The sequence below is a fragment of the Miniopterus schreibersii genome (assembly GCF_964146895.1).
Source record: "Miniopterus schreibersii genome assembly, chromosome: 17".
NCBI lineage: Eukaryota > Metazoa > Chordata > Mammalia > Chiroptera > Miniopteridae > Miniopterus > Miniopterus schreibersii.
In genome coordinates, this window is record NC_138117.1 from 3,843,691 (window position 1) to 3,866,267 (window position 22,577).

General features: G+C 42.4%; 1 protein-coding gene across 8 annotated transcripts in view; it reads left to right on the forward strand.

Annotated features, from left to right (window-relative positions):
- Positions 1–22,577, forward strand: part of ESRP1 (epithelial splicing regulatory protein 1) — a 44,393-nt gene that overhangs the window by 9,488 nt on the left and 12,328 nt on the right. For 4 of the 8 annotated variants that reach the window (XM_081116956.1, XM_081116959.1, XM_081116958.1 and 1 more), the window contains exons 5-13: positions 6,135–6,233; positions 6,364–6,418; positions 8,235–8,345; positions 8,508–8,640; positions 8,725–8,767; positions 10,679–10,980; positions 14,405–14,626; positions 16,649–16,847; positions 19,910–20,078. In XM_081116956.1, the coding sequence (XP_080973082.1) occupies positions 6,135–6,233; positions 6,364–6,418; positions 8,235–8,345; positions 8,508–8,640; positions 8,725–8,767; positions 10,679–10,980; positions 14,405–14,626; positions 16,649–16,847; positions 19,910–20,078 (1,333 nt within the window). The remainder of the gene's footprint in view (positions 1–6,134; positions 6,234–6,363; positions 6,419–8,234; positions 8,346–8,507; positions 8,641–8,724; positions 8,768–10,678; positions 10,981–14,404; positions 14,627–16,648; positions 16,848–19,909; positions 20,079–22,577) is intronic. The other 4 variants (XM_081116960.1, XM_081116957.1, XM_081116954.1 and 1 more) reach the window with 2 other exon arrangements.

Here is a 22,577-nt window from a genome sequence, read left to right on the forward strand (position 1 = left end):
GCTCTGATCCTTTGAACCTCACCAGGTTGTTGGGCATCTCTGAAGAAAAACAGCTGCCAAGGACTTGGAAAACGACTTCCTTATTGATTTCAGACCATATTTAAACGACTTGACACTTAAAGCTTTTTTAACTCTGTGTGAGACCAGATACAGACCTTTTACAGTAAACTTCAAGGTTAGTTTCACTTCTCCATTTGTGAACTATTGTCTGTTGTGGGAGTGGTTCATTCTGCTCTTCTGTGCCTATCGGCTCTGATTAATCTCACAAAGCTTCATCGCCCTGCTTAAGTGGAAGGAAGTACCTTTCAGGGTATGAAAGGGTGTTGTTTTTTAAAAAAATATATCTTTAGTGATTTCAGAGAGAGAGGGAGAGACAGAAGCCTCAGTGATGGGAGTCATTGATCGGCCGCCTCTTGCACGCCCCCTGCTGGGGATCGAGCCCACATCCCGGTCCTGTGCCCTGACCGGGAATCGAACCTCCATCTCCTGGGTCCCAGGTCAATGCTCCACGGCTGAGCCACGCCCGGCTGGGCTGAAAGGGGTTTTTAATACTATCCAGTGCACAGTTAAGCTGGGTGAGTAGTTGACCCTGTTAGCTAGAGGGGGGAAGAAATTATCTTTGGCATCACATGGACATGATGTGAGTCAAATCAGCAAATACTAAGTTAAGGGACTAGAAATACTGTATATTCTTGGCCAACACTCAGAGATATGTTGATTTTGTATGGCTTGTTTTAATTATAATTTACTTTTAAAATATGAGTTGGGAATTCCAGGATCATTTTTTTTGTGTCAAAAGGCTTTAGAAGAATTGTTTTACTATCATGGAATCCCCCTTCCCTAACTTACCCCATATAAGTGGCTTTTTCTAAAGTAACATTTTCATCTCTTTTGTTGCATTAGCTCCCACTTCCATTAGATTTCTCCTGGGGTATAATTGACTTGTCAGTTTTGTTAGACATTCGTGCGATGCTTCATTACAGTCGTACCTCCTGAAGAAATATTTGTTAGGGTAGATATCATTGTTTTCCTCTTGGAAAGGGTAAGCTTCTGAGGAGTAGAGTTAAAACTATGGTTTTAGGTTATTTTCCCAGCATTCATTATGGGTATAAAGACATTTTTCTTGCCTTGGCCCCTAGTTATGTTCTTTTCCATAGGCATTCTTGACTGGCTTCTTTCAAAGCTCATTTTAAAATATAGCAGATCATTTGTAGAACCCATTTTTTAATTTTCAGCTCGTGTAAGGGTGATTTGTCACTTGCTTCCCTCCTTTACATAATTGTAGGAGTTTCAGTTCTTAACTGGAGCACCACTTCAACTTTTCTCTTGGCATATTGTTTGCTCTTCCTTTTTCATTACCTTAGGTATTTTATTGTAACATGCCTGGTGGTTTAGGCAGTTGTGTTATACTACAAATAAAAGACTAAACAGAATAGAAGGGGAAGAGACAAACTTGTCTTTTGAGGGGTCCCTGGCAGGGGAAAATGGCTTCGAATTGAAATTTTGAATTGGGGTGCAATTGTAACTTAGGATATTTAAATTATGCAGTTTAATCTTAATTGTTGCACAGTGTATTTATTATTTTATATGTGTGATTCTCTTCGATATTAACTAAAAACTTGGTTTAAAAAATGTTTTTAGAAGTAAAAATTAGGTCTTCTGAAAACAAATGTGTCCATTTTCAGTTAGTTGGGAAAGGTGACATTTTTGGAACAGATAAGCTAATGAATTTTGATGAACTTTGCAAAATTTCTCTCTACTTTCAGCTAGTAAAAGTGTGGGTTCAATCCTGAAATTCGTTTCACTGAAGGTGGCACTAGAGAAAACACCCTTCTTGCTCAAATATACAAAGTCTCTGGACTCCTAAACTGAGTGTAAATGTAGCACGTCGCCCACTTTTGGCCTGAGATGTTAGGTTTGTTCCCACTGGCAGGCGCTCCCCTCCGCATCCCTGGTGGCGTTTCCCATCCGTAAAGCTGGCTGAGCCTGTTGGAGCTGTTGCGGCCGCCCCGGGCGGGATGAGTAAGGTGCGTGACGAGCCATAACTCAGGAGGCGCAGGCCATCCCGCCTCCCCTCAAGATCAGGCGTGCAGCAGCCATTCAATATATAATTATAAATTGATAGGGGAAGGAATTGGTACCAAAACTTCTTCCTCACTCCATTTGTTCTTGTTAAATTCTGGTAAGGGTGACGAATGGAACAAGCCCTCCAAAGAGGGTGTGTGTGTGTGTGTGTGTGTGTGTGTGTGTGTGTGTGTGTGTGTGTGTGTGTGTAAGGGGTAGTTTGGGTATGGGGGGGGTTCAGTGACTTTTCAACATTGTTAGGAGCTTAGAACTGCTGATCCTTTGGGTGTGACGACTTGAAGAGAAACATGTTGGGGCGTGTTATGTGGAACCACGTTAGCCAAATGTCTAGAACATGTTCTTTTTTCCCAATTACATCTTACATTCAATATTATTTTGTATTAGTTTCAGCTCTAAAGCATAGTGGTTAGAACATCATGTCTTTTACAGTGTTTGCCCCGATGATTCAAATGTCCACCCGGCCCCAAGCATAGTTATTACATCATTGACTCTATTCCCGATGCTGTAATTTACATCTCTGTAGAACATATTCTTAATTAAAAAGTAGAATTCAGTAAAATAATTCTCTGGCTATGAATCTCTGTCTACACAGATAGGATACTTTAGGTTTTTACTTTTGCTGTCTCTTACTTGGCTCTTACATACACCATTTAGAAAGCTTCTCACAAAGCATTGCTCCAAACAAACAAGGCAGAGCTTGGTGCAGGGAATTCAGTGCACATGGTCAGATCTGAGCTGTATTGTAATCCCAGCTCCATCACTTACCAGCTGGGAGACTGGGCAAGTTACTGCAGTTCTCTAAGTTCTAGTTCCTTTACCTGTTTGGTTTTCCTATTGGCAGGGCTATTGTGAAAATAGGAGGAAATAGTTGTTGTTTGGCCAGTTTTCTTTATTTTTTAATTTTTTAAAATTTTATTATTTATTTATTTTGTTTAAAATATTACAGATGTCTCTTTTTCTCCCCAATGACCCATTCCACCCCGTCCCACCCACCCCTCTTGGCCAGTTTTCTTTAAAAATCTCTGTCCAGTGATGGTCTCGTACCTGTAAGAGCTTTTTCTGACAGTTCAATAGTTGGTTAAGGGGTGGAGTTGGAGCTGTTGGGAACTGGTAGCTTTTACCAGTGGTCCTCAGCCTTTGCCCACCAGAGGACATTTGGCAATGTCTAGAAACAGTTTTAATTGTAATTGGGGTAGGGAGGAGCCAGCATGCTACAAAAAAAAATCCTGTAGTGCACCAGAAAGCCCTTCCCAACAAAGAATTACACGCCCTACATGCCCAAGTGCCCAGGCTGGGAAACTGGCTTATACAGTAGGATTGGTTTCCATTCCTTGGATACATTTCCCTCTACTCGTTCCATTTTGTTCCTGGCAAAGCTGGAAACGTTACTGTACTAGAACTGCAGGGTTCCAGATGGTTATTCAGCAGTGACAAAGTTTATACGAAAAACTATGGCTGGTCACAGCAAATCTTTCTTAGTTCTGTAAGGGCCCTTAGAGTAACCCCTTGGCCCTCTGTTCCTCCACTGAAAATTTAGGGCAGTTGTCTCCCCAAAGTATCATCCTTTGATTATGGTTTTCTATCCTGCCATCATTCTTTGAAAGTGGCACTGAATTAATAAATACTTCTATCCACAGCCTTTCCGCAGGTGACCATATTAATGACCCCAGTAGGTGGTCATCGCTCTGCTGCTCGGAAACCTCCTGGGGTTGGATTTTTTCTGATCCTTCAGTGAGCAGCGCATTTGTTTCATCGCTAGGTGATGTAAAGGGTGCGTGTGCATGTGTGTGTGTGTGTGCGTGGCAGAAATTACCTACCATGTTAGCCTGATGGTTATCTTATGAGCATACAAATAGGCATCTGGTGAATTTAGATTTTTTTAGTCATAAAGGTGACCCTCAACGTGTGATTATATAATGGGTTATGAAAGTTGGTCACCTGAGGGTTCTAGGAAGAAGGGGAAAGGACATCACTTGTTAAATGCCTCTTTTGTGCCCTGGGCTTGCTTTATCTCATTTAATCTTTACCAAAAAAAGCCCAGGGAACCAAAGATGATTCCAGTTTAGACTTTACAGGTAAACTGAAATTCAGTGGGGTCACGTAGTTTGCCATCTGCATTTGTACCTGTGGTATATTTAGCTGCAGAGACCTGCAGCTGGGGAGGGACCACAGAAGAAGGGATTTGCCTGGCCTGGTTGGAATTATGATAGCTCTATTCTCAAGTTTTTGAGGAATCATCGTATAGTTTGACATAGTGGCTGCACCAGTTTACATTCCCACCAACAGTGTAGTAGGAGGGTTCCCTTTTCTCCACACCCTTTCCAATACTAATTTGCTGTCTTTTTGATATAGCCATTCTAATAGATGTGAGGTGATCATTATGGTTTTAATTCCCATTTTCCCAGTAACTAGTGATGTTGAACATTTTTTCATATGCCTGTTGGTCACTGTTTTCATTTTAAACTTGAGAAGAAATAGAGACCCATTGTATTATATGTTGTTTTTTTGTTTTGTTTTAAAGAAATTTATGTTTTGAGGGCAAGAGGAGGCAAGCAATATAAAAAGAAAAAGCTTATCTGCCTTTAATTGGCTTTTCTTTCTCTTGTCAAATGGGGGTGGGATTTTATTTGTATAAGTTCTAAGGGTCCCAAGCAACTCATAAATCCTTAAACGGGGAAGCTGTGGGCAGAAGTTCCTTAAGCAATCCATTGGGAGAAATCTCAGGGTGAGAGTAATTGCTCAGTGTCGCCTACTCCCTTCTGCTCCCTGTGTACTACAAAGTAGGCATTGCCTGCGATAGTGAGCCCAGCAGTAGTGGGAGAAAAACTCTAGAAGCCCACTCTGTGTGCTTGGCACTGGTCCAGGTCCATTATGTGGCCACAGCCTTGATTTTCTAAAAAAACCCAAGGAACTCCTTTTCCATGAGCTCTCTCAGGAAAAGGAGTTCACATCACATCACCTCACATCTGTTAGAATGGCTATATCAAAAAGACAAAAGATTACTCCTTTGTTGAGTAATCTTTATCCTCAGCAAATCTGTGAGGTGTGAACATCATGATTTTCATGACGTGTCCCATTTGTGACCGCATTTTGGTGAGGTCTTGGCTGGAGGCCTGGCAGGATTGCTAGGCTGGCTGGATCGCTGGGCCAGTCAGTTTTGTTATATGTATTCTACTACATTATAAAATTAATACGAAGGGTAGCTATAGCATTGAAACTTTAAAAAACTTAAAACTTCAATGACTGTTAACTTTCTAAGGTAGCTATCTTAACAAAGATACGTTTTTATTTTAGAGAGATTGCAAATTCATAAGACTTGATGGAACTCTCTTTTGGGTTTCACCCTCAAAGCCAGTTTGAGCCATGCATTTCTTTAAAGCTTCCTGGTTTACCCAAACAGCCTACTCTCTTGATCAAGAGCTGTGTTGGCCAGTGTTGGCTCTGAGTGCTTGAATTCTTTCTTAGCAAATTGACTCTCAAGGACAAACATTTGCTGCCATCCAAGATGGCCATACCATGGGCCTCTTACAATCCCCTAGAAGGGAAGTTCTGAGTAGAAGTAGCATCACAAAAACAGCGTCATCAGTAATTTGAGGTGTTTTTTTCCAATATTAGGCTTAGAAAAGTCATTTAATGCCTTATGGTCTTAACCAATGCAATCGTATCTTTAAGTAGACATAGGCATTGTCTTGTGTGGGCTGTAACAATACATAGGATGAAGAATTCTATTAACTTTGTTGAATACTTCATGGTTTGAAACTAAACAAAAGTCTCAGTATTTGTGCGTTTGTTTGCTACTGCTCAACAAACAAATTTTATTGCTGGCAAGTACCTCAGGACAGGGTTGAATTTGGCCATTTTACCTAAGAGAGCATTGGAGACTTCAGGATGTGTGAGAATCCAGACTGAGGACCTGGCCATTCTGAGGTTTCAAAGAATTGTCAATCTGGATACGTTTCACTTCACTTCTTAGCTCTGTGAGCTCAATTTGACGTTAGAAGCGACCTCATTCTACCTCCCCAAAATGTTTCCTTGACTTTATCTCCCAGGTTTAAACTTTGAGAAGAATAGTTCTGTCTCCCGGTATGGAGCCTCTCAAGTTGAGGATATGGGGAATATAATTTTAGCAATGGTTTCAGAGCCTTATAGTAAGTATCGCTGTTGAACACTGCAGGCCTAGAATTTGCCCCCCCCTTCCCTCGCCTGTACATTTGAATTTCCTTCCACAACTGTGTCTCTAATAGTAAAATGATGACTTGTGTGTGTTCTCATTTTTAGATCACAGGTTTTCAGATCCAGAGAGAGTAAATTACAAATTTGAAAGTGGCACTTGGTAAGTACTTGGGTACTATTGCACTTGAGCCTTTTGATATGTCTTCTTAATTCTGTGGTATTTAACTCCCTTTATAGTCTGGCTATCCCTTCTTCAAAATTAGGTCATTTATAAAAGAAGGTCTATCTTAAAAGTGAGTTTGCATGTCGGGATTAGCATTTAATGACACATTTGCATCCTTAGTCACCATGACCTTAGGTTCATCATGTTTATGTCTCTGGTTCTCATTCTAGCCTCTTTGAACTATCTACCCTCTCACTGGGAAACTTCCAAAGGGAAAAACCATAGGTTTTAAAAGAGTTCACAAGGTCTTTACTGAGATAATTTAAAGTCTGTTCTATGAGCTTCTACTTTAAAGCAAAGGAAATAACCGGGCGGGAGCGTGAAATGGTGGTATCTCTGTTTGTGATCACAGGGAGACCTATTTTAAATTTGTAAATCACTGCAGTAAATTGCAGGAGATTGCCTGGTGCCTGACGTGCACAGAGACTTCTGACATCTTTGCCCACAGACAGACTTTGAGGCCTATTTAGTTGTGGAGAAAGTGAGTCATTAGGAAAATGTCTTAGGAGTACTGAAAATATGAATGTGGGAGGAATAGAACATCAGGTGTCAAAGTAGATCGCAGGTGACTTGCCAGTGACTCATCAAGGCGTGTGGGCACTCCCAGGCATTTCCACAAGCACTCTTTAGGATGGCTCCCCTGTTTGATAGGGCAGATACTGTAATGGCAGACTTGTGCCCGTGCTCGCACATTCCTCATGTGGATAAACTGCCAGCTTTAGGCAGATCTTTTTTCTTTTTAAAAACAATATGTTTTTATTGATTTCAGAGAGAGGAAGGGGCAGAGAGAGAGAGAAACCTCAATGAGAGTCATGACCAGCTGCCTCCCGCACGCCCCCTGCTGGGTGGGATGAGCCCTTGCGGGTGATGTGCCCCGACCGGGAATCGAACCCCGACCTCCCGCATCCCAGGTCCCCGCTCAGCCCCTGAGCCACGCCGGCGGGGCTCCACGCAGATCTTAAATTTTGCTGTCAGACTGGGTTGAAACCCCACTGGCGTACTGGCCGGTTCTGAGAATGAGCGTAACAAACCCTGCGCCCGGGCTCCGGAGCCGAGGCGCCGCCAGGCTGTCTGTCGGGGGAGCTCTGCTCGCGGCGAATGCGCCCTGGGTCCCCGTGGGTTTCCCGCCCGGGTGGGCCCGCTTTCCGCAGCGAGCCCCCGAGGGTGACGCTGAGTTGTGCCCAGGCAACGTCGGCGGGGGCGCAGGGCGTCGGGCAAGAGCTGAAAGCGGGCCCCGCTCCCCGCACGCAGAGAGGCGGGCGGACCGACGGCGGGGCGCGCAGAGAGGCGGGCGGACCGACCGACGGCGGGGCGCGCAGAGAGGCGGGCGGGGCGCGGGGCGCGCAGAGAGGCGGGCGGGGCGCGGGGCGCGCAGAGAGGCGGGCGGACCGACCGACCGCGGGGCGCGCAGAGAGGCGGGCGGGCGGACCGACCGCGGGGCGCGCAGAGAGGCGGGCGGGCGGACGGACGGCGGGGCGCGCAGAGAGGCGGGCGGACCGACCGCGGGGCGCGCAGAGAGGCGGGCGGACCGACGGCGGGGCGCGCAGAGAGGCGGGCGGACGGACGGCGGGGCGCGCAGAGAGGCGGGCGGACCGACCGACGGCGGGGCGCGCAGAGAGGCGGGCGGACCGACCGACCGCGGGGCGCGCAGAGAGGCGGCCCCGCGCCCCGCCCGCCCGCGTCTGGCAGCCCCGCACCCGGCCCCCCCCTCCCCCCGCCCCGCGTCACGCAGCCCCGCGCTCGCTCCCCGCAGCAGCAAGATGGAGCTGGTGGACGACAGCACGGTGGTGCGGGCGCGCGGCCTGCCCTGGCAGTCCTCGGACCAGGACGTCGCCAGGTTCTTCAAAGGGCTCAACATCGCCAAGTGCGTTCCCTCTCGGCTCCCTTTCACCTAACAGCCCCGGGGGGGGGGGGGTCCTGGGCTCCCCGCCCCCCTGCCCCCCTGCCCCCTCGCCCCCTCCCCCTCCCCCTCCCCCTCCCCCTCCCGCCTGACCGACGCGTTTCCCCCTCGCTCTCCGTTACCAAGGGGCGGCGCGGCCCTCTGCCTGAATGCCCAGGGCCGGAGGAACGGCGAGGCGCTGGTCAGGTTCGTGAGCGAGGAGCACAGGGACCTGGCGCTGCAGAGGCACAAGCACCACATGGGGACGCGCTACATCGAGGTGCGTCCCGCGCCCAGACCCGGCGGCGCGCGCCCAGGCCCGGGGGCGCGGCGGCGGGGTGCTCACGGCCCTTTCTTTCCCCAGGTTTACAGAGCCACCGGGGAGGACTTTCTTAAAATTGCTGGTGGTGAGTGCCTTTTGTGAAACGTGGCTGTGGCAGGGACTTACGAGCTTTACGTATAGACCAAGGTTAGAAGAAGCAGGGACCTGAGTGGTTTTATATTTTTCTAGTTCCCAGGGAAACATAGGAATCAGTTTTTTAATTTTATTTTGGTAGGAGGAAGCAGCTGTCCAGTAGTGTCAGTAAGTGCCTCACCCTGGCCCTACGGCTGAGTGGAAGCCTTTAGTGAAACTGCCGCTAAACGTGGCCTGACACTATTGGAGGTGAAAGGGGCGTAGCTCTTGGAAGAAACGGAGCAGTCTGAGAACTGCTTGTGAACAGCCAAGTGGAATACCTGCAATTGTTCAGTATCTGCTTCTAGTTTTTCTCGAAATGTCCTTAATTCATCAGTGGCCAGTGAACATGGTAGCTTTCCGGCATCTGGTATTTTGGGGGATATGTAGTGTTTGGAGTAGTATGGCCAGGAAGAAGCGGGAACAGATAAAGTCTTTATCTAATTCTGGAGTGATTTATAACTTTAAAACCTAAAATAACTGATGCATAAAAAAATGTTAACTATGATTTGTCCAACAGATTTTTTTCTGTATGTGTAACTACTCCGTAAGTTTCTGTGGCTCTGTTCAGGTTGCTTTATAACCCCCTCGCTCCTTTGAGTATAGTGAATATCTTCCTGTGTTACGCAATTCTCTTAAATGTTAGTTGCTATTCAGTATCTTACGTACCATAAATTTTTATGAAGCATCCCTGTTGCGCATTTACACTCACTTATGTTGCAGTGAGTATTTTTGTACCTCTGTATGTGCCACTCATTAGGATCATGTCTAAAAGTGGGATACTGGAATCAAAGATTGTGGGTGACCCTTTTAAGTGGCTTTTGACCCCTTTTGCCAAAATATACTAGGGTGACTTTCACTTACAGACAGAGAACATTTGTTATATAGCCCTGGTAAAAATATTTGCAATTGTAGAACTTGTAGTAACAGCATCCTGTTTACACAGTTTGCTGTTATAATTCTGTTCTAGCACTTGTTTCCTGAGATAAACCCAGGCTTCCAAATTCAGAGTTTCAAGTTTAATAGTGTTTAATACTGTTTGGTATTGGTTAGGGATAAAGTATATTTTGGATTGCTGTGATTCTGAGGTTCCATGGTCGATAACATTGTAAGATGCAGGTGGCAAAGTTAATTAATGTTCAAGTTAATGCCTGGGATTTCATGGTGTGTACGCAGTAGGGTTAAGGGAAAGTGTTACTAGAGTATGAGCTTGAGTGATGTGCATTTGAGTATTTGCTACGTGGCCTTACTGTGCAGAATGCTTTGTGTCAGGCGGAATGTTGACAAATGTTGAAACTAACTGCCAAGTATATTCATTACAATATTCTCTCCACTTGAGTGTGTTTTAATCTTTTGTAATAAGAAGTAATCAGAAAAATAACAACAAAAATCACCAAAGTACTTTATACATAATAACTTGTTCTTTTAATTTATGAGAGAGGTAATTTTACCCTCACTTTACAGAGGAGGAAAGGAAGTCACAGAGGCTAAGCTTTACTAAAGTCGTAGCCTAGTAAAAGGGTAAAGCCAAGATTGGACCCAGACACTCTAGCTGCAGGACGTGTGCCCTTAACCACCGTGATCAGTAATTGCCTCTCCACGAGAAGAATATGGTGGTTGGTCCATAATTTAATTGTCTGGCTGTCCTCCTAATTGAGGCGTGCTTATGACAATGGTTAGGGGGAAAGTTTTAAGTCTGTGGGAAGAGAGTTCTTTTTTCCTGGGTGGCTGTTATCAATTCACTTGGGAGTGTGGGTCTTAATTATGGATTCAAGACATGGCCAGGGGTTTTACTGTTTTAAATTTGGTAAAGTAGGTGTCTTAATCATTTCTCCCCATGCTTCCTAACATTTGTGTTTCCCAGGTACATCCAATGAGGTAGCCCAGTTTCTCTCCAAGGAAAATCAAGTCATTGTCCGCATGCGGGGGCTCCCATTCACGGCCACAGCCGATGAAGTGGTGGCCTTCTTTGGGCAGCACTGCCCCATCACGGGGGGCAAGGAGGGCATCCTCTTTGTCACCTACCCAGACGGTAGGCCCACGGGGGATGCTTTCGTGCTCTTTGCCTGCGAAGAGTATGCACAGAACGCACTGAGGAAGCATAAGGACTTGCTGGGTAAAAGATACATTGAGCTCTTCAGGAGCACAGCGGCTGAAGTTCAGCAGGTTGGTTTTTAATAGCATGTTGGTGGTTTTGCACTGTTTCTATTTATTCCTGAAACTAACCCTGCATTACTCATTGTTAAAATAAAATCTTACTCCGTAACCAAATGATAGCCGCTGTTGGCTTACGTACACACAGAAAAAATACCACCTGTTTTTATATAACTGGAGTACTGGTATAGAATTACTCTTTTGTATTCTGTTTCAAAACTATGTATCTTGAAAGTTTACTCTTGTCCAAAAAAAATTTATATTTAAGTTAATATGTCTCATGGAGGTTCATATAATTTATTTAGAAATTCTGTTGTGCATTTCGATTGGCTTTTTTCCCTACCATTAGGAATTTCTAGATAAACGTGCTTATAAAACTCAGTTTCTGATTGATTTCTTTACAACTGAATATAGGACATGAGCTTTTAAGGTTTGTATTTCTAATGTCTTGCCAAGTTTAATTCCCAATAAGCTTGATCAATTCCACACTGTTGGTGGCAGTGTAAAGTGTTCGTTTGTCCTGTTACGTTCAGAATTCAGAGTTGTTTTTGAGGCACAAATGGGATAATCAGTTCCTGAAAACATTGTAAGAATCTATGCATGAAACCATGTGTGGAGTCTCAAGGCTTTTGACTTCTCTTCCTGACTTACCAGCTGAACACTTCTCTTCGGGGGTTAGGGTTCCCTTGGAGGCATCCTGTAGACGGCTTCATAAGGCTCTTTCAGCTTATTCTCCTTGGGCCCTGCAGTAGAACATAGTCGTTTTAATGATTCCTTTGGGCTTTTTTGCGAGCAGTTAGAGCACTGATTCTGCTATTATTTCTGTGAGTTCATAAAATGATTCTGTGTAGCTTCTGCAAAGCCCATCGTATATTGTGACTTAAAATAATTAAATAAGTCTGTACCTTGTTGAAAATGAATATCAAATTCTGAATCTCTAAAATATGCTGACCATGCTTGGGGCTTCAAACATTACCTACATCCTTCCCAAACTAGAGAGAGAAAATGAGATGTTTTTATTAGATTTAAAATATATATATGTGTCTATTGATTTCAGAGAGAGGAAGGGAGAGGGAGAGAGACAAACATTAGTGATGAGAGTCATTGATCGGCTGCCTCTTGCACGCCCCCTGCTGGGGATCAAGGAGCCTGCAACTCAGGCGTGTGCACAGACTGGGAGTCGAACCTCGATCTCCTGGATCCTAGGTGGATGCTCAACCGCTGAGCCACGCCAGCTGGGCTAATGAGATTTTTAATTTGAAGACCGATTTCATGGAAACCATAGCCTGGAATTGACTACCCCAGGGCCTTGGCTACTTTGTATTGATTGTTTTAGGTGTAGAGTGTGCTGCCTCTATGTGACCCTAGCATAAGGTGGTTTTGAGTGTGGGTGACCTTCCTCTCCAGCCCCCTATTCCTAATGATTTATTTAATAAGATTGGAAGTAGTCACAGACTCTGCACTGTCTCTTTTCGTTACTAATGATATTTCATTCAGTAACTATTTGCGCACCTCCAGTTTGGCAGGTTCTGTAGGTGCTAGACCATTTCCCGCCCCAGGTTTGTCGGCAGCCACTTTCCTTTTCCTTTTTTCGCATTGTGTGCCCACCACAGAAGTCAAATCTTCCGTCTCCAAGTATTTCATTCCCTGCTTATGTGAAATGCCTGTTCATGTTCTTTCTCCGCTTTTCCCTCCTACTGGCTTATTTATTATTTTCTTATTAAGTTATGGAGTTCTTAATATTTTGAATATGAATTATCTGTAGTTTGTATTTTTTACTCTGCGGTGTCTTTTGATGAACGGGAGTGCTTTGTTATAGTATATATTCCCTTATGGGAATCTTGAACACAATTTTTAAAACTCTTGAACATGATTTTTTTTATCTCAAAGGCATAAAGATGTACTTGTATGTTGTCTTCTAAAAGCTTTATAGTTTTGCCTTTCACATTTAAGTGTTTATCCTACCTGGAATTGGTTTTTGATGAGGGGAATCTAATTTCATCTTTTTTCCACATGGATACCCAATTAGCCCAGCACCATAGTTCATCCTTCCATCTGATCTGCAAAGTGCACCCTGTCAAAAATCAAGACTCCATGCTGTGTCTCTTTCTGGGTTCTCTAGTATGTCCTGTTGGTTTAATAGAAACTCTGTGCTAAATCCATGCCCTCTTAATACTAATGCTTTATAAATGAAATCTGATACTTGATAGGGTAGATCCCACTCCTTACCCGAACCAAATCCCATCATCTTTAGAAGTAGCTTGGCTGTCAAACCACAGTAATTGTCTATTTGTGTTCTTTCCCTAGTGTTTGCTGCTTCTGGACTGTTTGTATAATTTTTAAAAGTCTTGCTGTCTTGTGATAAAATTTCTTTGGTTGTATTTTGTATTTGTTCTTTGGAATTTTTTTCTTTCTTTCTTTTTTTTTTTTGTCACCTCTTGCTCAGATAGCAACTGGACAGGGTGTGAGAAAATTAGGGCAGATTTCCAGGAGTTCCTCAATTCTGTATTTTCAGTTTATAGGATGATAAAGTTTGCAATGGTGAATTGTTCAGAAAACCCAGGGATGCCACACGCGGTGTTTGCACGAGGACCTTCTCATATTAGCAACCAGTAGGCATATTCTAAACTAAGACAAAAATAGGCAAGAACTTTGAGTTTTGCCTGGGAACAACTTTTTCTCTCCAAAATGTACCTGGCCTCGTTCATTCTCAAGATAGTTTAATTTCATATATTTAATAGTCAAGATCCTCTGTCTTGCCTGTGTCTAAAGTTCACATGGAAACTAAATGGTTATTTTTATGGAGACTAAATTATTTTTTTCCGTTGTATATTACCGTTCTATCTTTTGGCTTTATATATTACTTGCTTTATAAATGTGGCATCATATTTTCATATAATCCAGAGTCACCATTTTACCTGTGGTTCCATTACTCTGGGTTATTTTCTTTATACTTCTTAGGTTTGGAGGTAGAATGTGAAGCAATACTAAGTGGACTATTGTACTTAGTAAAATGAAATCTAATAGATTGCTACAATAGTCCACAATTAGTAATTCCAGATATTTATGAAAGTGGCAGACTTTAAGGATATTTGTCCCAAGGCAGATAGTGATGTAATGGTCGAATAGACAAGTCCTTAAACTAAGTGCTTTTGTGCTGGGTGTGGTATATGCCTTGGCACGCATTTGGCAAACGTGGCTGTCATGCTTGCCCAGATGAAAAGCATGAATCCCTTCCTCCATGAGTGCTGCTCAAACTTTAATGTGCTATGAATCATCTGGGGACCTTGTTAAAATGCAGATTTATATTGACTGGATCTGGGGTAGAGCTGAGATTATACATTTCTAACAGGCTCCCCAGGGATTCCCAGGCTGGTCTGCAGACAGCGTTGGCTTGGCAAGACTCTAAATCACTTCTGTTTTGCTTTGAGTACAGGTGCTGAATCGATTCTCCTCGGCTCCTCCTCTCATTCCACTTCCAACCCCCCCCATTATTCCAGTACTACCTCAGCAGTTTGTGCCCCCTACAAATGTTAGAGACTGTATACGCCTTCGAGGTCTTCCCTATGCGGCCACAATTGAGGACATCCTGGACTTTCTAGGGGAGTTTTCCACAGATATCCGAACTCACGGGGTTCACATGGTATTGAATCACCAGGTAAGAGTCGCTTACTCGGAAACTGAGTTGCTTATCTTTATCATCAAAGAGTGCCTTCCAATAAAAGAATACAAGTGCAGTTTTATAGCAAGTCTTGAAGGAAAGATGTAACTGTAAATGCTAGAGGTCTTTAAGCTGAACTCCAGGAAGAACGCGGCCATGGGTATGATCATCGAAATTTGGGTCTGATTCTGTCGTCACATCCATCTGTCAAATTCTCAAAGGCATCACATAGGACATTGTCCATCTAAGACAACATTTTACTGTTGCAGCTACTGAGCTCTGCAGTCACGGACAGTACGTAAATCCATGAGCTTGTCTGTGTTCAAGAGTATTTTTTATCCATAGACTGTTTAGAAACGGCTTATTTTATATATGTGTGTGTTTTAGATACCAAATTACATTCAGTAAAGTGCAAACTCAGTAAGGATTAGTGTCTGCATTCACCACTTAGAGTGTGGTCATAACAGGCACTCAAATGTATTAATGAATGAATTGTTTAGTAGAAACCTCTATCAAAATCTAACCAAATTCTCTGGTATACAGGCATATATTCTAAGGATATTAAAAGTTGTTCCTGGCTTAGTGTCCCTTGATTTTTGGTTTAAAGAAAACTGATCACCTTTTTGCTGGATAGTATGCCAGTATTTTCTGCCGTCACAAGCAGGACAATTCTCAAAACCTATAAACCCTGTAGTCCTAATTAAAATTTTGGCACTCTTTATTAAAAGCAGGGTTGTATTAATTTTTGAAAATGAGGTGTTTCTGATGAATGATGATTGAGTGTAGGTTTGTATGGGAAATACCAATGTTTTTCTAAATGGCTAGTATTCCACTTTCTCTCTTCACATGGGGATTTGGTCACATTCACAACCATAATCCCGTCTCACTGGAAAGTGCATGGCACTGGGTACAGGCAGTCACCATTTCTAATGACCCAGGGGCTATCATTGCTCTTTCACTAATAACCACAGACAGATTCACCTACCACTGACCCACAGGGCCTCTTGTGATTGCACTTGGGAGAAATGCTTCTTAGATTATGGACAGGCTCTTAGCTGTCTCGAAGGTGTTAGGTTTCCATCTTGGACTGGGTTTCCCTGGTGTCCCTAATTTCCCTGGTATGGTAACTCGTATGGTAACTTGCATGGTAATAATTTGCACTGCATAGTCCCTCAGAGGCTTTTAAGGGAATCCATTCATAAGGAAGAAATCTTATAAGCTGATTGTATCTTTCTCTCCCCCATAAAATGTCCATGCTAAATAAAAGTGAAGCATTGCAGTTCTGTGGAACAAATCTGTCAGCTTGGCTTTAAATAGGAGATTTTTAGCAAGCTATTAGTCATAGAGAAAATTACTATCCACACCTGCCTGGCCAAGATGTAAGATGGAAGCACATGGGCAGAGGTGAGAGAAGGGCTCCCATGCAAGGCTGATGATAGAGCTGTAACCAACCTTCGCTGTGCTTTGCAACTGCCAATTTCCTGTCTCCCTCCCCTTTCCCCAAGGCACGTCCCAACCTGGGCTGCTGGGGGAAAGGAAAGGGATGTTGCAGGTCAGTGACGGCCAGAACTTAGAGCCGAAAGAACGCTAGTTGATTCAGTTTCTCGTAGGAGCACACACAAAGCTCTGATACTGGTTCTGTCACCAGCTTTTCTCAATCAAATGTTAGAATTGGGTTTTTCAGAGTGCAAAGCCCAATACACAATCCTATACTTTGAAACCACAGTCACAAGGAGACCTTTCCAAGACCTTGTAAATCTGATAGGAATAGAAACCAAAAAGGATCACTTTCAGCTATGACCTCTCAAAACTGTGTCTTCTACGTTTTGTGGGCCATTCTGGTAATTAGGTGATGAAATAATGCAAGTCAGATTTCCATAAACCACACTGTCACCCAGATTTTGTGGCTAAAATGTCTGTAACTATGGGTGATTGTCGCTTTGCATGTTTTGAAAGCAACCATTTCCTTGTTGAAGGAGACAGTCTCCTTTTGTTTCTATTCTTCCCCCACGCGCTCAGGGCCGCCCATCAGGAGATGCCTTTATCCAGATGAAGTCTGCGGACAGAGCATTTATGGCTGCACAGAAGTGTCATAAAAAAACCATGAAGGACAGATATGTTGAAGTCTTTCAGTGTTCAGCTGAGGAGATGAACTTTGTGTTAATGGGGGGCACTTTAAATCGAAATGGCTTATCCCCACCGCCATGTAAGTTACCATGTAAGTTTTTCTTGGGTCTTGGCGCTGTTCTACGCTATATGCTGGTAGGTGCTTGAGCTGCTTTCTGTGTCCTTGGTTCTTTCTGAGGCAGGCAAGGTGGTTCCACAAGGCTTTCCCATCTGAAATCGGTAGTATCTGGTAATCATGTAAGACCTTGGTTGTGGACACCCATAATTAGAGATGCTACAGACACCTTTCAGATTATACTCTTGCTTTTCCAGTGATAAGCCCTTGATTTCTGAAGCTTAGTGTGCTCAAGATAAGCACTGACTCTGGGAGGCAACCTGGCTATGTAGATATTTTAATACGCATTTAAAGTAAAATAAGAATGACTGGATCTTTTTTTGATGCCCATTTTGTATTTTTAAGTTATTGAGCATTAAGTATTTTTTGGATAGGATAACCTGGGGAGCATTTCTCTTGCTCTCCAGGATATCTGGAATGAGCAAGTTAGTAAAAAACATAAATGCGTAAATAAATTAGCCAAAGTTTCCATTGGGTCGCAGGATCAGTGCTTAATTTCAGGCCATGCTCTTGCTCATTGGCACCTGGGTGCAAGCCATCTGGAATCCTGTTTGAGAGGAATAAGCCCTTTAGTCTGAAGACCAAGCTCTGGCTAGTGACTGATGTTAAAACCTGAACCTTTTGGCACAGTTTTCACTTTTGAATAAGACGTACCTTGTTAGGAGGCATGTTGGGTATGTCTAAAAGCATGTAGCACTTGGAATACAGTCCAAAGATAACAGACCAACTGGATTATGTGCTTGATTCCAATAAAATGGGGAGTGTTAGGACATTACTTTCTAATCAAGAGGAATCTATACCAATAAACCTATTTGGATAAGTATTATTCATGGACTATTCAGTGGGGGCTTACTCCTTTTTTCCCTTGGAATTCTACTCGCTAATACTCCATTTAACTGCTGCTTGCTGTTGGTGACTATCTAAGAGTTGACCACTAATGAGCATCATGTTTTGAAAATTTATTACTGGGTTTACTTAGTTATCTTAAAGTAATCTTAGTCATGTATTCTGTCCACAAGCCGCTGGTAATGTCAGTAACGTCTACAATTTCTCTTCGTGATAATCTATCAAGCATTGTGAGATAAGGGAATTTCTCCTTCACGTGTAACCCAAATTCTGCTCAACACCATTTTATTTATCTCCTCCTGGTGCAAAACTGGTCATTACACTTTCTTCATAAGATTTTCATTTCTTCCCCTTTCTCCCTCACAAGCACTAAAGTAATAAAAGTGTTAAATGCATTTTTCACATAAAATGTTTTTCCATATCTTCGCTATTAATAGTTTCCAAAAATTTTAGCTAAAAAGAAAGAAAATTTGGCTACTGGCCATTTTAGTGGAAGAGTTTACTTATTTTTTAGTTTAAATCAGAATTCTATTTATGCGTGCTAATTATGCCTGTTCTCCTGGACTGCTTTTTGCCTCCCAGCTCACTTTTGGTGATTGCCTATTTATACAACAGCCAAAAAATACTTACAGAAATCGCACTGTTTTTTTATATAATCTCAAGGACTAATACAGTTTAAAATGGTGACTAATTATGACTCACTGAGGAGTTTCTTACTGAATTTCAGAAAGAAGTGCTGCTAAAATCTCATTGTTTTAAAGTTGTAAACATTTATTTATTGGAATTTAACTTTTCAAAAAGTTGAGCATTTTAAAGTCACCTCCATTTTTGAGCCTGTGAATACGTACGTCTTACTCTCTTTAGGAATATGAGAGCAGCTGTGCTTTCATTTGAGGAATACCCAGATCTGTTTAGTTATTAAAAATTACTACTTTTCTTTGTTTTGAGGCAGAAGAGACTTATACCTACTATATATGTCTGTCTCTTTAGTATGAGATGCTGTCGTTTCAAGAACTGATTAATAGTTTTGAAAGCAGGGTATGTGCATAGACTTTGTAATTTTCTATATGACTACGGTGCCTCAGTTTGTCCTGATTGCCTTTTGTGTGGACTCTTTAAGGCCAGGAATCATAATTTAAAAATCCATCTACATGTTAGGTATGAACATGTAGCTCAATTTTTGGTGAGTATGAATGAGGTACCCAAAAGGTGATGAGGCCGACATGTGTCCCCGTATTCAGCGGACTGCCCTCCTCCTCTCCATTCACTTGTAGAAACTCAGAAGACTTGTAGGAGACAGTAGAGTTTCATGTGAAAAAGCTATCCCTTGGGCCTCTGCTACTTTCAAACAGAAGAGGTGGTTCTGGGTGTGAATGTTAAAGTTAGGACCCCTAAATTCAGACAACCTCTCAGTTACCTCTTTTGTTGGGTACAGATGGCCTGGATAGTGTGTTCATCCCACTCAAATGCATTGGGTAACCAGGAGACAAAGGAATTCCATTCTTTCTATTTTCTATATAATCTGGGTTCATAGTTTAGCTGCTGACTCTCAGGGTGACTTGTGCTTCTATTTTTCAGGGCTAATTCCCAGGTTGGATTTAAAAAAATTTTTTTTTAACAGTTTTGAAGGTGTAGACTAGCTTCAAAGGTGGAAGTAATGCAGAGTTACTCTACTTCTTTTATATCAGTTCACTCTGAAACCATCTGTGCTCTGGCATAATACATGGTGCTGGTGAAGAGCTTCCTCATAACCATTTTATTTCAGGCTGTACTGTAAGGTAGATAAGATGGAATAGCAGTGTAGTTCTCAAAAAAACAAAAAATCCAGCTTTTAGTTTGAAGTTATACTAAACGTCAGCCCTATGTGTCTTCCCTCAAAGTGTTTGTGGTAACTGGCACTCAAGAGTGGAAAAAAAATAGCACATGTCAAGAAATAGTTGAGATTTTGATGGTATTGATTTTTCCAACTTTCAGACCGAGAACAGTTCTTGAGGTTGATGGAGTGAGTGTGAGAACTGAGATTACTTCTAGGTTTTGTCTATATAATCAAAAAGAAGTTGCTTGGCGTAGTATGAAGAATTGCTTTCTTACTTGAAAACGTGTATATGCAATAGTAACCTTATGCCTTTAGTGCTAGCACGTATGTGTCAACTGTTTCAAAGGTCTCAAAGTGTCTCTCTCTGCTTATTTAGGCCTGTCTCCTCCTTCCTACACATTTCCAGCTCCTGCAGCGGTGATTCCTACTGAAGCTGCCATTTATCAGCCCTCTCTGCTTTTGAACCCCCGGGCTCTGCAGCCCTCCACAGCCTACTACCCGGCAGGCACGCAGCTCTTCATGAACTACACCGCGTACTACCCCAGGTAAGGCCCCGGTGCAAGTGGAAATGAGGCACGGAAACAAAAGGCGCCTTTGATAGCCAGTGCCCGAGCCCACAGAGGAACACTGTCTGCCACATCGAAGGTTAGCATGGTGGGCAATAGCTTCTGGTCATCTCTAAGCACAAAGGTTGTTTCAAGACAAACCGAAATAGATTTCTTTTTTAACCATGTATTAACAACATCTTTTAGGCTATTTTTGTATACAACTTTACTTCTTCCCCTTCTCCTTTCTTAGGGCCATAAGTGAGGGGGGCACTGTGATCGTTGCAGTAGGGTGGCAGTATCTTGTGAATGAATTTAAAAACAGGAAAATCCTTAATGACGACAATTATAGTTTTACATAGCATTATTAATTCATGTTACCCCACAATAAATAAGAAGTTACTTTAAGTTGTACACAGCTTGTGTTCTTTCTCCCCTAAATCTTTACTAACATTCCAAAATGAGACTTATTTAGAACTTCCTTAGAATCAACTTTTTTTACTGGTTTCTAGGAAAAAAGTGTTTTAAATTATAGTTGACATACAATATTATATTGGTTTCTTATGTATAACAGTGATTAGACATTTATAAAACTTACAAAGTGATCACCCTGATATGTCTAGTATCCACCTGACACCGTGCATAATTATTACAGTGTTACTGACTGTATTATAACTGCCCATATGTACTTCTTAATTCCTTCACATTTTTCACCCACCTCTTCAACCCCCCCCCCCATCTGGTAACCATCAATTTGTTCTCTATCTATGAGTTTGTTTCTGATCACTTATTTTGTTTTTTAGATTCCACATATAAATGAAATCATACCATATTTGTCTTTGTCTAACTTATTCCGCTTAGCATAGTACCCTGTAGGGCCATCCATGCTATTGCAGATGGTAAGATATTTCTTTTTTAATGGTCAAGGATTATTCCATTGTATATATGTATCACATCTTCTTTATCCATTCATCTAGTGATGGACCCTTAGGTTGCTTCCATATTTTGGTTATTATAAATAAAGCTGCAGTAAACATAGGGGTGCATTTTGGGTTTCTTTGGCTAAATGACCAGAAGTGGAATTGCTGGGGCATATGGTAGCTCTATTTTTAATATTTTGAAGGACCTCCATACTGTTTTCCATAGTGGTACCACCAACTTGCAATCCCACCAACAATTCACGAGGGTTCCTTTTTCTCCACATCCTCACGGGCACATGTGGTTTGTTGATTTATTGATAATGACCATTCTGACAGGTGTGAGGAGATAATCCGATTGTTTCGATTTGCATTTCCCTGGTGATTAGTGATGGTGAGCATCTTTTCAGATCTCTGTCGGCCATCTGTATGTCCTCTTTGGAGAAATGTTTGTTCAAGTTGTCTTCCATTTTGTAATTGGATCGTTTGAGTTTTTTGGTGTTGAGTTATATGAGTTCTTTATAAATTTTGGGTATTAACACTTTATGGAATGTATCACTGGCAGATATCTTCCTCCATCCGCTTACACTCAGCCTGTGTGTGTCTTTTGATCTGGTTCGGGTCATTAGGAGGCAGCAAATGTGCAGCTCTTGCTTTCGTATCCATTCAGCCACTCTGTGTCTTTTGATTAGAGTATTTAATTCATTTACAATTAAAGTAATTATTGATAGGTGTATAATTATTGCCATTTTATTGCTTTCTGATTGTTTTTGTAGTTTTATTCTGTTCCTTAAACTGTTGCTTTCTTATTTTTGTTGAGTTTATTAGGGTGGCATTGGTTAATGAAATTTATAGGTTTTAAGTGTACAGTTCTGTAACACATCACCTGTACATCGCATTGTGTGTTCATCACCCCAGTCAAATCTCTTTCCAGGACCATTTATCCCCCGCTTTACTCTCTTCTACCTCCCCCAGCCCCCTTTCCCTCTGGTCACCACCATACTGTTGTCTGTTTCTATGAATTTGTTTTTCTTTTTTCAAATTTTTTAATCCCTTTACCTTTTCCCCCAACTGCTTTTATGATGTGCTTGCCTTTGTCAGTGAGAATTTTTGTCTTTCCTGTATTTTCTTATTTGTATTTTTTTACCTTAGAAGTCCCTTTAACATTTTTTGTCTTATTGGTTTGCTGGTGATGAACTCCTTAGCTTTTTCTTGTCTGGGAAACTCTTTATCTCCTTTGATTTTAAATGATAGCCTTGCTGGGTAGAGTAATCTTGGTTGTAGACACTTGCTTGTCATCCCTTAGGAACCAGGAGGTCACAGTTCAGTTCCTGGTCAGGGCCCAGGCCTGGGTTGCAGGCTTGATCCCCTGTTGGGAGTGTGCAGGAGGCAGTGCATGATGTCTCTCTCTCCTCTGTGTTTCTGTCTCTCTCCCTCTCCCTTCCTCTCTCTCAAAATCAATAAAAACATATTTAAAAAAGAAGAAGAAGGTTTTTTTATTATTTTTGCATGGATCTTGTCTTCATGTTTAACTTGAGAAACTTATTAGCCATTCAGTTATTTTCTTTGGAGAAATGCTTAT